At 39.9% G+C, this 12,645-nt stretch overlaps 1 protein-coding gene across 1 annotated transcript in view; it reads left to right on the forward strand.

The window, feature by feature from the left end:
- The window catches only part of LOC118818664 (adhesion G-protein coupled receptor G2-like), a 28,074-nt gene extending 20,702 nt beyond the window's left edge, over positions 1 to 7,372 (forward strand). Inside the window, exons 12-15 of the mRNA XM_036585952.1 lie at positions 477 to 739; positions 891 to 987; positions 3,418 to 3,698; positions 7,185 to 7,372. Coding sequence (XP_036441845.1) covers positions 477 to 739; positions 891 to 987; positions 3,418 to 3,698; positions 7,185 to 7,273 — 730 coding nt within the window. The 3' untranslated portion in view covers positions 7,274 to 7,372. The remainder of the gene's footprint in view (positions 1 to 476; positions 740 to 890; positions 988 to 3,417; positions 3,699 to 7,184) is intronic.
- Positions 7,373 to 12,645: the final 5,273 nt, after the last annotated feature.

Consider the following 12,645-nt stretch of genomic DNA (forward strand, 5'->3'; position numbering starts at 1 on the left):
ACTGAGGAGCACATTGCATGTTGTTTGGTTCAGATTGCTTCATCCTAGCGAGAGTTATTACAGGATGCTCGGGGCCTCTTTCAAGTGAATCTCCCTGTATAATTTGTAATTGTGTTATTATTTCACCAACAACGTGGCATGGGTGACTGGCACATCTGTAGGGCACCATTAATACTGAATGATATAAACAGGTTTTGGCAACATATGCTGCCATCCAGACGACGTCTTTTTCAGGAAAGGCCTTGATTATTTCAGCAAGATGACGTAACCACATTCTGCATGTAATACAACAGCATGGCTCCGTATTAAAAGAGTCCGGGTGCTAAACTGGCCTGCCTGTAGTCCAGACCTGTCACCACTGATAACATTTGGCACATTGTGAAACAAGAAATACGTAATCGTGTTGTTATTTCACTAACATTACATTTTCATATTAACCACAATGTCATTTTTCATATTTTTTTTCTGTCTCTAAGGCGTGGCTCAGCAGATCAGTCTCAGCAAGTGCACATTAGCCTGGCTGTGGCTCTCATTCTGTTGAATGGACATTTCATAATGAATGATCTGGTTGTAAATGTACGAACTGCATGTATCTACGTGGCAGTTCTACTCCACTACTCTCTCCTGGCCACTTTCACCTGGACAGCTATCGAAGGCTTCCACCTCTACTTGCTGCTGCTGAGGGTCTTCAACATCTACATCAGGCGATACCTACTCAAACTAAGCCTGGTGGGCTGGGGTAGGTTTAACATCTTCAACTGGTTTGATGGAAAAAAACTTTCATTATTTAGGATTTATATATTTAGATGAAGCTTTGAATCATGACCTCACATATTTACTTTATCCCAAGTATTCCGTTGTTCATATTAAAGTAGTCATATATTTTTTAGGTGTTCCTGCTGTTGTTGTTATTTTGATCTTCATCATTGACAAATATGTGTACCTGAATGTGGGCATATCTTCAGGGAAGAGCAGCAACATCCAAGGGTAAGCTTAAAACAGGTCACCGATTTTAGACATTTTAAACAAGTTTTAAACTCTTCAAAGAAAAAGAACAAGACAACCAGCTATTAGATCTTATATGATGATCCTTATTATCTAACAAAGCCATGTACAGTCAGCTCCATAATTATTGATACCCTTGGTAAAGTAAATTTAGTCTAACAACACAAAACCACATTTGTCACAATTATTGGCACTCTTGCATTTAGTAAGTTGTGAAACCACCCTGCCAACATGAGTCTTGAGTCTTCTGCTATAGTGCTTGATGTGATTGAAGAACTGGAGAACAAGGAAATCGAGGTCACTCTTCAATCTCTCCAGATCCTCCAGGGTCCTAGCTCCTCTCTTTTGGACTGTCCTCTTCCACTCACCTCACAGGTTAGGTCAGCAGACTGTGATGGCCATATCAAAAGTTTGTTTCTGTGGTCACTGAACTGTTTTTTTCATCTGAATTTGGACAGGTGTTTTAGATAATTGTTCTGCTACAAGATTCAGTTTTAACCTTTTGGCAAATGTGGCTAGATTTTCAGTTAAAATCTCCTGGTACTTCATGGAGTAACAAGGTTCCCAGGGCCTTTGGGCAAAAGCAGCCTCAAACCATCATATCCTCCACCATACCTAGCAGTGGGGATGAGATTTTTTTCTTTAGAACCTTTTTTCTTCTTATGCCAAATTCACCTTGAGTGTTTGATTCCAAAAAGCTCTATTTATATGTTCTATGTTCTCTGACCATAGAACCTGATTCCAGGCCAAGTTCCAGCAGTATCTAGTAAAATAACAATGCTTATGTTTGTGGTAAGACAAAAGAAAAGATTTTCCTCCTGCACATTTTCCAAATAGTTGTCATAAAGGTGTTATCTAATTATAGTTTTGGAGACTTGGTAACACCAAAATGCAACATTCTATCTTCTGCAAACCTCCAGCCATGATCCTTGAACAAATCTATTTTTACCTCTCTAGCCATCCACATTGTGCGTGGGAGTAAAATAAACATGCATTCTCTCTCAAACCAGTTCATTACAGCTCTGGTTGTTTCAACCCCTTAAAATCCCAGGCTTATTACATACTAAGGCCAAATCCCATTTCTTCTTTTTACCCTTACCCCTTGTTTTCGAGTGTCACCCTAACCCCTCGTAAATCAGTTCCAAGTGGTTGAAATCTTGCCCTACGAAATGGGACAACCTCAAATTAAAAAAAAACAAAAAAAAAACACATTAATAGGCTATTAGCACTGCTCTGTAGGCGACCCGGCCTGACTTCAGTGATAGCAGAGGAGGGAAAAGTTCAGCTCCTCACTGCTGGGCTTTAGTTACATTTAGGGCATCATATGCCTTCGAAGAGGTGGGCAATTATTTACTATCACCCACCCCTAATTCTTTGGTGATACTAAGCTGAAGTCAGATATTCACCAGCTTCTTGTTTGAATTTTCCCGTTCCACCTTAAATGGAGCAGCAGTTACATTCTGGCACTTCAGGCATCAGAACTGCTGGACTATTTAAGGTGGAACGGGAAAGTTAGCTAGCTAGCATACTAGCCATTTTTATACTTTTTTATGCTAAGAAAATGACCATAATACACTGAAATGACATTAAACTAAGATAATAAAGTGGTTATCGTAATTATCATAGAAAATACTCACATTTGTGGGTTTCTTTGGCCACTTGCTCAGCCATCTTGCCGGTTTTTCTTTTTTTCCTCATAACACTCTGTTTGGAGTGAGTCTCTGAAACCTCTTTGTCTTGTTTATTTATTCCCTAATCTTTCCCCATGTTGATGAATGACGACTGGTATTTGATTTCAGTGACACCTCATACATTTATAACTCTGTGAAACATAAAGGCATGGGAGACCACTTAAATTTTCCTGAATGCTCAGGTGGACTTGGGTAGAGTGAAATATAAATAGGAACATGCTTGAGTTATCTTTTGTTTATAAGAATGCCAATAATTTTGACACATGGTTTGGATATAAAAAAAATGTGGTTTTTAGACTAAATTTACTTCAATTCAAGGTTAGATTTTTATTTTATTTTCAGTGTGATATTTAACCTTTTGACACAGCCTGCATTTTGCATTTTATTTACATTGTGCAGAACAATTGCAATGCTTAACTCTCTGGTGAGACACACGAGTTAAGGACAAATAGATTGTTATACTGCAAAAAATAATGTATGCCAACTTAAAAAGAGTAAGTAAGTTAATTGAACTTCAAATAATTAGCAGGACATAAAACACATTCCTGGTCTGTTGACTTACTATTACAAGTTTAATAAATGCAAATTTAAGACACAAAATTTAAGACACAAAAACATTTTATAGCTTATTTAATGTGTCATTTGAAATTAAAACCACACTTCTTGTACTGACACCATTCTCTAATCTTTTTTCTTTCCCTCCATCACTCCCTCCATGTAGATGCTACATCTCCAATGAAGTTGTGAAAAATGTCACCATTTTGGGCTTCTTCTGTGTGATATTTGCCTTTAACTTGGGCATGTTGGTGGCGGTTGTCCGGACTCTGTTCTTCAAGCGCCCTCTGTACCCGGGTCAACAACAGAAACGTAGAGCCAAAGACATCTGCACAATTCTGGGCATCACCTGTCTACTGGGCATCACCTGGGGTCTGATCTTCTTCTCCTTTGGCCAACTTTCCACTGTTGGCCTCTACTTCTTCTGTATATTTAACTCACTGCAGGGTGAGTAGAAGCAGATCGTCAGTTCTGGGGCCTGGTTGTTGATGAGGTGCATCGCTTTTAGAATGTTAGGTTTAGCAACAATGTTCACACAACAGTATTTAATTTAGTTCAATTTAAGTAACAGACTATACACTACATGGGCAAAAGTATGTGGACATCCCTCCTACTGAGTTCAGGTGTTTGAGTCACACCTATTGCTAACAGGTGTATAAAATCAATCACATAGCCATGCAATCCCCATAGACAAACACTGGCAGTAGGATGGGTCATACTGAAGAGCTCAGTGACTTCAAACATGGCACTGTCATAGGATGCCACTTCTGCCACAAGTCAGTTTGTGTCTGCCATGCTGGTCAGCCGAAGCATGTGGTGTGTAAAAATCAACTATTACCTGTTGCATCACTCACTACAGAGCTCTCAAACTGCCTCTGGAAGCAACATCAACACAAGAGCTTGTCGCGACCAAGAGTTGTCCCTTCTGCCCAGTGTCTAGACATTTATAAGCATCTCTAATATGTTCTATGCGATTGCCCTAATAACTCTGTGTAGTCTAACTTCTTTAACACGAATTAAAGGAATCCAAAAATAACAAAAAGTGAAAAAGGATAAAGAAAAAAAAAAAGACTAAAAAGACTTCAGCCACTGAGTTCCTGTGGAAGGAAGGAAAAGACCTTCTCTTTACTGAGCATCAAGTGGCAAGTTGGTCCCCGGACAACCACAATGCAAATATCATCTTGAGACATCCCTTTTTATTGCCCTTTGAGGTGATGAAGTAATCAACCCACCCCTTTTTACACAATTCCATACCACCTTAGTCCCCATCATATCCAAACCTTACACCTTTTTTGGTAACCCTTAAAACCAAACGCATTTCATGTCCTTTTTTAAAAAAACATTCTGACCCAGTCATACCAGGCTGTTCCATCCTTACAGGGTCGTCTTACACAACTTGTCCACATAAGTTCAGGAGTTCACTTCAGCTATGATTTGTACTGTCATCTGGTACAGTTCCCTTTTGTGAGTTCAAGAGTTCATCCCCTTTAGAGATGAGATTCCAAATGCATGCAGTCTTGCTCCCCAATGTTACTGTTGCCACAAATTTGCTTCTTAGGAGAGCTCCAAATGCTCAGGTTAGCCAATATTTAGTTTGATTATTAAATCAAGGAATGTTTTATTAAATCTTTCCCATCAAGCAGGATGTTGGAGCACCATGAAATGGGTTTCCATGGCCGAGCCCCTGCAGACAAGCTTAAAATCATTATGCGCAATGCCAAACGTTGGCTATAGTGATGTAAAGTACAGTGCCACTAAACTCTGAAGCAGTGGGAACGTGTTCTCTGAAATAACGAATGATGCTTCACTATCTGGCAGTCCTGCCCTGCGATGGACTGGCGACCTGTCCAGGGTGTATCCTGCCTTCCGCCCAATGACAGCTGGGATAGGCTCCAGCACCCCGCCGCAACCCAGAAGGATAAGCGGTTTAGAAGATGTATGTATGTATCTGGCAGTCTGATGAACAAATCTGAGTTTGGCAGATGTCAGGAGAACACTCTCTACTGGAATGCACAGTGCCAACAGTAAAGCTTGGTTGAGGAGGAGAAGGAGGTGAAGCTGGGCTCAGCTCCTTAGTTCCAGTGAAGGGTAATGTTAATGCTACAGCATACAAAGACATTTTAGACAATTATTTGCTTCCAAATTTGTGGCAACAGTTTAGGGAAGGCCCTTACCTGTTCCAGCATGGCTCTGCCCCTGTGCACAAAGCAAGGTCCACAAAGACACGGTTTGATGAGTTTGATGTGGAGGACCTCCAGTGGCCTGCACAGAGCCCTGACCTCAACCCCACTAAACACCTTTAGGATGAACTGGAATGTCGATTGCAGGCCAGGCCTTCTTATCTAACATCAGCCTGATCTCACAAATGCTCTTTTGAATAGGCACAAATTCTCAGACACACTCCAAAATGTTATGAAAGGCCTTCTCAAAGAATGGAGGCTGTTATAGCCACAAAGAGGGGGAATCAACTAAAACAAAACTTACATATGTGTAATGGTTAAGTGTCCACATACTTTTGGCCATAGAGTTTGTGTTGCCTATGTGATCAGAGTTTTTTTGCACTGATTAGCACTGCCTATGGTAAGCATCAGTAGCCATGTCTGGCATATTTTAAATTGTTCTCTACATAGAAGATGTCTACATAGAAGGTATCTGACTTTGGCCATGGTGAAAAAATGTCCAGATGTGGTTTTACACGCCCATTTACAACCCTGGGGTTTGGCCCTAGAACGAAACAAGCTGTTTTCTGGGCTAATGATTAAATCTGCTCCGATTTGCTGGTTTACAGCGAGGCACTGCAATGGTTCACACGTAAGCAACATGTTGAAATGGACACAGACAGGGAAATAAAATGAACCTCCATGTAAAAAAGCTAGGTCATACTATTTAGGTAGTTATGCTGGTAACTTGGAGCTTGCTAGTGGCTAACGTTACCTATGCTAGCTACTTGCTTTCGATATTTACAACAGCACAAAGTACGTTAAAGTTGTTAGCTCACTATGAAGCCTTCGATTCAAGATAATCTGACTTCAACTGTCAAAACGTGGATAAAAATCATAGCTGCTACTTGCAGGTTGCTGTTGGGGTTGTGATGCTAATAAAGTAAACCCTGCTTGATATTGGTCAAGGTTTGAAAAACCAAGCGAAATCTACAGAGCAGGCTTAACAACTATGAATTAAAGTTGTCCTGAAGTTGGCTTCCTTTTTTCTGTTCCACCTTAAACGGTGCTGCAGTTACATTCTGGCACCTGTACAAGCTGTAGCATTTAAGGCGGAACGAAACATTCAGTCAAGAAGCTGGTGAATAGGAGGCCTTGTTTAAAGCTTTGTTTAAAGATGAACATCAGCCATGCCTGTTGACAGTTTAGTTCCTTGGCAAAGGTATGAAAAGTGCTGACATCCCTTCACAGCCTGGAACAGTACAGTTTCTGTAAATAGTCTGCCATTTCCATTGCTGTTGCTCCACTGATGGTGTGGTGTCCTGCTGGGCTAGAACGTAGGATAGTATGTACACATTTTGGGGGCATAAATATTAATGACTCAAGACTTATGTAAAAGTTTAGAATTTTGGATTTGTCCCATTTTACTGCCCTTTTTTGCAAATGCAGGTTTTTATTTGGAGGAGGAGGCAATAGTGTTTGAGGTTCACAGCATGTCAGTTCCACGTCCTGAACTCTCCTTATTCAACTATGTCAACATAAATACAGTTTTTTATTCTATGGCAACTTCAAGTAAAGAACTGGGCTCCTTTCACCACTCTCTGTAGTGCCTTGTGGTCAGCAAAGGCGAGGGGCAGTGAAGTTGGCATGTAGCATTAGGAATGTAATATCATCATCAAGTATACATGCCATAAAACATTTCTAAGACGAGAAAAGTACTGTTCTTCGAAGGGATTTTTGATGGATCTTAACCATTTTTCATTTGTCTTTTCAGGATTATTCATCTTCATTTGGTTGTGCATGTCCAAATCAGCATCTAGTGAGAGCCAAGAGAATGTGGACACACACACAAGCAATACCTGAACTCCACCGCAACTCTGCGGCCAACTACTGGGTCATTTAGGGCATACTTTTAAAGATCATATATAAATACACACAGGTTCTCAGTTTATGAACTCTAACACTCATCCCATACAGATACAGAAATTCCATCTAAACATGGCCAGAACAGCTCAATACACTAACCACTACACTGCCCTACTGCTGCCATCGATGCATGTAACTTTATTTTATGTATTATAATTATGAGACAATGTTGTATTCAAGCCTATTGCATTGTTTTATTTAAATATATTGCTGGCTGTACAGACACGAAATTACACACCTTTGCATTGGATGTCGACTGATACTTCAAGAAATATGGATCTGCCTGAGCCAAGAAAACGGCATGGTTTGCAATAAAATGCACAAATCAAAATCCACATGTAGAAGTTTTCATATTTTAAGACTTAGTCACATCACAGCTCAAAACTATAACAGCTAAAAACCCATAACTGGTGTTCAAAAACATCCAACCAAATATTGCAGAAACAGCACATTTACCACTAGAGGGCACTGTGGGTGTATTTAAAAGTTGAGCACCTGAACAGGGGCTAAACAACAAAAAGGTGAATGTTCCACAATGGCCAAATCAAAGACCTCAAATCGAGAATCTGTGGCACTATTTGAAAATTGCGGTCCAGGAGTATCGTCTGACCAACCTGAACAACCTGGAGTAAATCTGCCAGTAAGAATGAGCAAAAATGACTCCCAAAACAGTGAGCTGGTAGAAACATACCCCAACAGATTTAAAGCTGTTACTTCAGCAAGAGGTGGCTCTACCAAGTAGTAGTCTGAAGGGGTTGAATGTTTACGCGAACAGCATTTTTCAGTTTCTAAAGGTCTGCTGAGAAATCATGAACTTTGAAAATTACTTTAAGAGCATATTAGTTTGCAACAATAAAGTCAAATAAGTCATTTATAACTGAGACAAATCTGATTACTTTTAAGGGGGGTTGAATACTGTTGTTTCAGAACATGCTTTGGTTCCCATGATGCTTTGCTCATGCTTAGCCAGGCTGTATTTAGTTCTAAAAACAGGCTAATGTTATGCAAAATTTTGAGCAGGTTGGGTAGGTTGTGTTTTGGGAATGGATTACCATCACCCTGGTTTTTGTCCTTATCCATAACCCTCAGCAGGAGTCACACCAGGCTGTGGCCGTACTGTAGATTTAGAGAAGCATATTTGTTTTCTCTGGAAACTGGAGCTGTGTGTCTGTACTCTGACTGCTGAGTCAGCTCCAAATGATGTTATAAAATGGGCATGAACTTTGAGTTGTCTGAGGAGAATATATGAAAGAGTCCTGAATGTCTCCTCCAGGTGGTGCTGTTCAATTATGCAATTATATTGGAAGGAGCCCCATGTGGCCAGTCACTGATCGGTCACTTTATGAAGTACACCTACCTTGTACAGTCATTGTCCATTTTATCAGCTCCACTTACCATATAGGAGCACTTTGTAGTTCTACAATTACAGACTGTAGTCCATCTGTTTCTCTGCATACTTTGTTAGCCCCCTTTTACCCTGTCCTTGACGTGGTGGTGGTGTGTTGGTGTGTGTTGCGCTAATACGAGTGGATCAGACACAGCAGTGCTGTTGGAGTTTTAGCAAATATTACTAAAACCTACTGCAATATTTAGAACGACTGCTACGAATGCGAAGTCTATTTTGCTGACATTTCTGAATGACAAGTAACTTTAGTGCATTAACATTAACAAAGTGTAATTTAAAAACAAAACATGGTTTGCTGCAGAAATTATGGTATTTTTAACTTAAAAATCTGTACATGTAATCAGTTCGGATGGCAAAGTTCTTCTTTTTCTTGATTTTGAGAATAAGATTCTCTGGAGGAGCCATACATGAGCCTAAGGTCATCATGCCCAGTGCCAAACAGCAGCTTAAAAGGGTAGAAAGCTTCCCAGCATTGGGCCTTGGAGCAGCGGAACTGTGGAACTAATCATTTAATCTCAATACCATCTGAATACATATCTGAATACAATCAAATCCTCACAGTAATGTTCCAACATCTAGTTTAAGTCCTTCCAGAAGAGTAGAGCGCTTTCCAAAGTTGAGTATTCTCAAAATATCCAACATAGATTCTTAGAATAGGTTTATTTTCGAGCATGATATTGATGGACACTATATCAGTAGGAAAGAGCAGCTGCTCATGGCTGGAATTTTTAGCAGATGCTTAGTTGAGCATCTTTACAGTGGCTTCAAAAATAAACTAAAACGTTCATGTCAAGACATTTGTTTGTTTATATGTGGTGGTAGTTCAAAAGTAGCCCACAAAGCCACTGCTTGACAGGACATACACTGACATAGCATCATCACTTCTCATGAAAAAAGGAGCGGTATGTTTTTGCATCATATTTTGTAGGATAACATGCAAATTTAATTTGATTTTAAATTGAGTGCAAAACCAGTTAAGCTATTCTAAAATTAAACTCTGAACCTTTGAACTTCACTATTAAAAAAAAGTTAACAATTATTTCCACAAGTTGAAATTTAGGGGGTACGGATTGGGAAAGACACCTCCCAATAGAAAGTACCCTATAAATGATGATTTAATATATATTTAGCTTATTGCTGCCTAGGATTCAAATAAATCATAACATAATCCTTGTAAATATCTAACATCTGAATGCTTAATTGTTTTTTTTTACTTTTGGACCACAGTTTGGACTAATTTAGTAGAATGGTCCATATAATAGGCTGTATTGTATGTTTGACAAGGTGGAAAACAAAGTAAAATGTATAATTTAGAACAAAAAGTGGCTTATAATTAATATTCATGAATATCCACGCGTCATTTTTTCACAGCAGCAGCCACACACACACACACACACACACAGGGCAGATTTTGCCTCTGCTTCTGGGCTGTCTGCCTTCAGAATCATATACAAAGCATGCTCTATCAACATGAAACCTGAATTTAGCACTGGAAAAACAAAAACGTAGAAATATTCATCTTTAGTGCTATAATCAACAAAATTCCCAGTAATGAATCAGCTTCTGTTCACACATAAACCCTTTGCAAGGCCTCAATCTTACTGCCATTTCAACTCCAGCATGTATTCACTCTTAGTCCCTTTGCATTTCCATTAAATTTCCACATAAAGGTTTATGTGAATGAAAGGGGCTCATGTCATGACTTTTGGAATTGGAAGTCAACTCAAGAATTTCTGGACCTGAACAGCTCTACTGAACACTGAGCACAGGAGCACAACTCAGTATCACATTATCAAGACATCAAAAACTGAAACTGGCAAAACAAGATCTGCCCTGCAAACACATTTATGTTGTCAAAACATTGAAATCTAATTTCACAGGAATTTATGACAACGTTATCTGACAACATTGTGACAACAAAGGGGCAATGTAGTCATTACATTGGCACAACCTCCTAGAATCCTCTGTTAGAATCTCCTAGAATCTGTTATGTTGTGAGTGGAACTCCATGGAATTTTGCTCAGTTGCTAACAGGTGGTCATAACACCGTATGGCAACGTTACTGAATAATGAGGTTGTGACAACGTTGTGACAACCTTGTTCAGACAACGTAAACAGCACCACCTTTTGACAACGTGTTACGGGACGGCAGGCAGGTGGACCCAAGTGCAAAGATCAAAACCTGTGAAAAAGGGTGTTAAATAAACTTATTGAAGCAATGGAGTGGGAATTTGGCACATTGGGGTTGAGCTGACCCAGAGCCAGGCTCGAACCACTGATGTGCTGATCGGCGGTCCATAGAGTTACCGCTGTACCACCGGGAAGCACAGGTGACAATGGGGAAAACATCTCAGGGAACGGGAAATAAAAAGGCGGGAAAAGAGCAAACAAAGGAAACGCTGGAAGCAACTCAAACAAAGGCTGAACTAGAAATGTGAAAGAAAAGTTAATGAGAAAACAGAAGCTACTTCCTCTGTAATTATGAGGGGAAGGCAGACTTTAGGTTTCACTTGTTTGCTGTTAGTGGAGCAAACACCTTTTGTATGGCTTGGAGCCGTTTGTAGCTCAAGGCTTCTTGAGTTATTTTTTTTTTTTAAGTAGTTTTGGGGCAGTTACTCTCTCTTGCTTTTTCAGCCCTCTTTCCTTTTCTTTTCGTTTTTCTTTTCTTTTTGTTTAAATACCCACCTGGGCTGTGTACCATACCGGTCACCCCTCTACAAAGGTGTGACAAAGGGCTGCTGTTTGCCACAGCCTTAAGTAGAGGAGTCCACAGGTGTGTCAGGTGGGCCTAATCAGCCCGAGGGCTTCTGGGAATTGGAGTTCCCTGAAGTTATGGCACTTCGCCTCTGCTGGCGGCCGGTGGCGCAGGCTAGGCACCTTGCCGGCATCGCCCTCTGCTGGCCAGCGGCACAGACTGGACCCTTACACAACATTGTAAGAAAGTAGACAACATCGGGACACTGAGTGCATTTACATGCACTTCATAATCTGATAACTGCGGAAAATCAGATTTTGTCAGTAATCCGATCAACATATTTACATGCGCTTGAATAATCAGATAATAGGAAACTCCGGGTCTGCATGAGTCAGACAGTGATGGATTTCTGCTTTACAACCAGCCAATAAACTCACAGACGAAGACGTGACGTAAACGTAACTTCATGCCACGGCTTTTTTTAAAACATCGCACCACTTTACCTGAAAATATGAACATACATCATCTAGAAGTTGAAGAATATTTAAATATGTCATTTTGTGTTTGGTTTCAGTGCTTCTCCAAAAGTGTTTCGCAGCCATCTCGCGGTAACGCTGCTTCTTCTTATCGGGTACCGCCGTCATTCTCGCTCTTGCGCAGACTGAGAAATCTGAAAGAAATCAGAGTAAGAGTTTACCTGCACTGAGAAATCTGACTACTGAGCTAAAATCCAGCCTCTTTATCAGATTTCTTAATCGGATTTCTAGATCAGAGTATGGTGTGTACATGACCATTTGAGTAATCGGATCAGAGTGTGTTTGCTGGGTACCTACAGTTGTATGCAAAGGGTTGGGCACCTCTGGTCAAATGATGTTTTGTTAATTTTCCAAGCAAAAATAAGTTAACACCTCCTCTACAGACAACATCTTAATGTACAATTACAGTTCATTTTCTGAATTTAACAAATTGAGAAAAAACATAAAGCATAAAATGGGGCCTGTGTGTGAAGCTTATGGCACATTTATTTTATCTTCTTTTTTTCCAATATGTCAAAATCAAATGAAACAGAAATTGTGCACTAAAATTTGCAGAAAAATGCTGTACTTAACCCTTGAGTGGTGTTGGGGTCTGTGGGTTTTTTAATGTTTACCAAAAGACAAAATTATGTGATTTATTTAACACATTTTCAGTGTCTTCAAACTGTTCACC

Source organism: Colossoma macropomum, unplaced genomic scaffold, assembly GCF_904425465.1.
Source record: "Colossoma macropomum unplaced genomic scaffold, Colossoma_macropomum, whole genome shotgun sequence".
Classification (NCBI taxonomy): domain Eukaryota; kingdom Metazoa; phylum Chordata; class Actinopteri; order Characiformes; family Serrasalmidae; genus Colossoma; species Colossoma macropomum.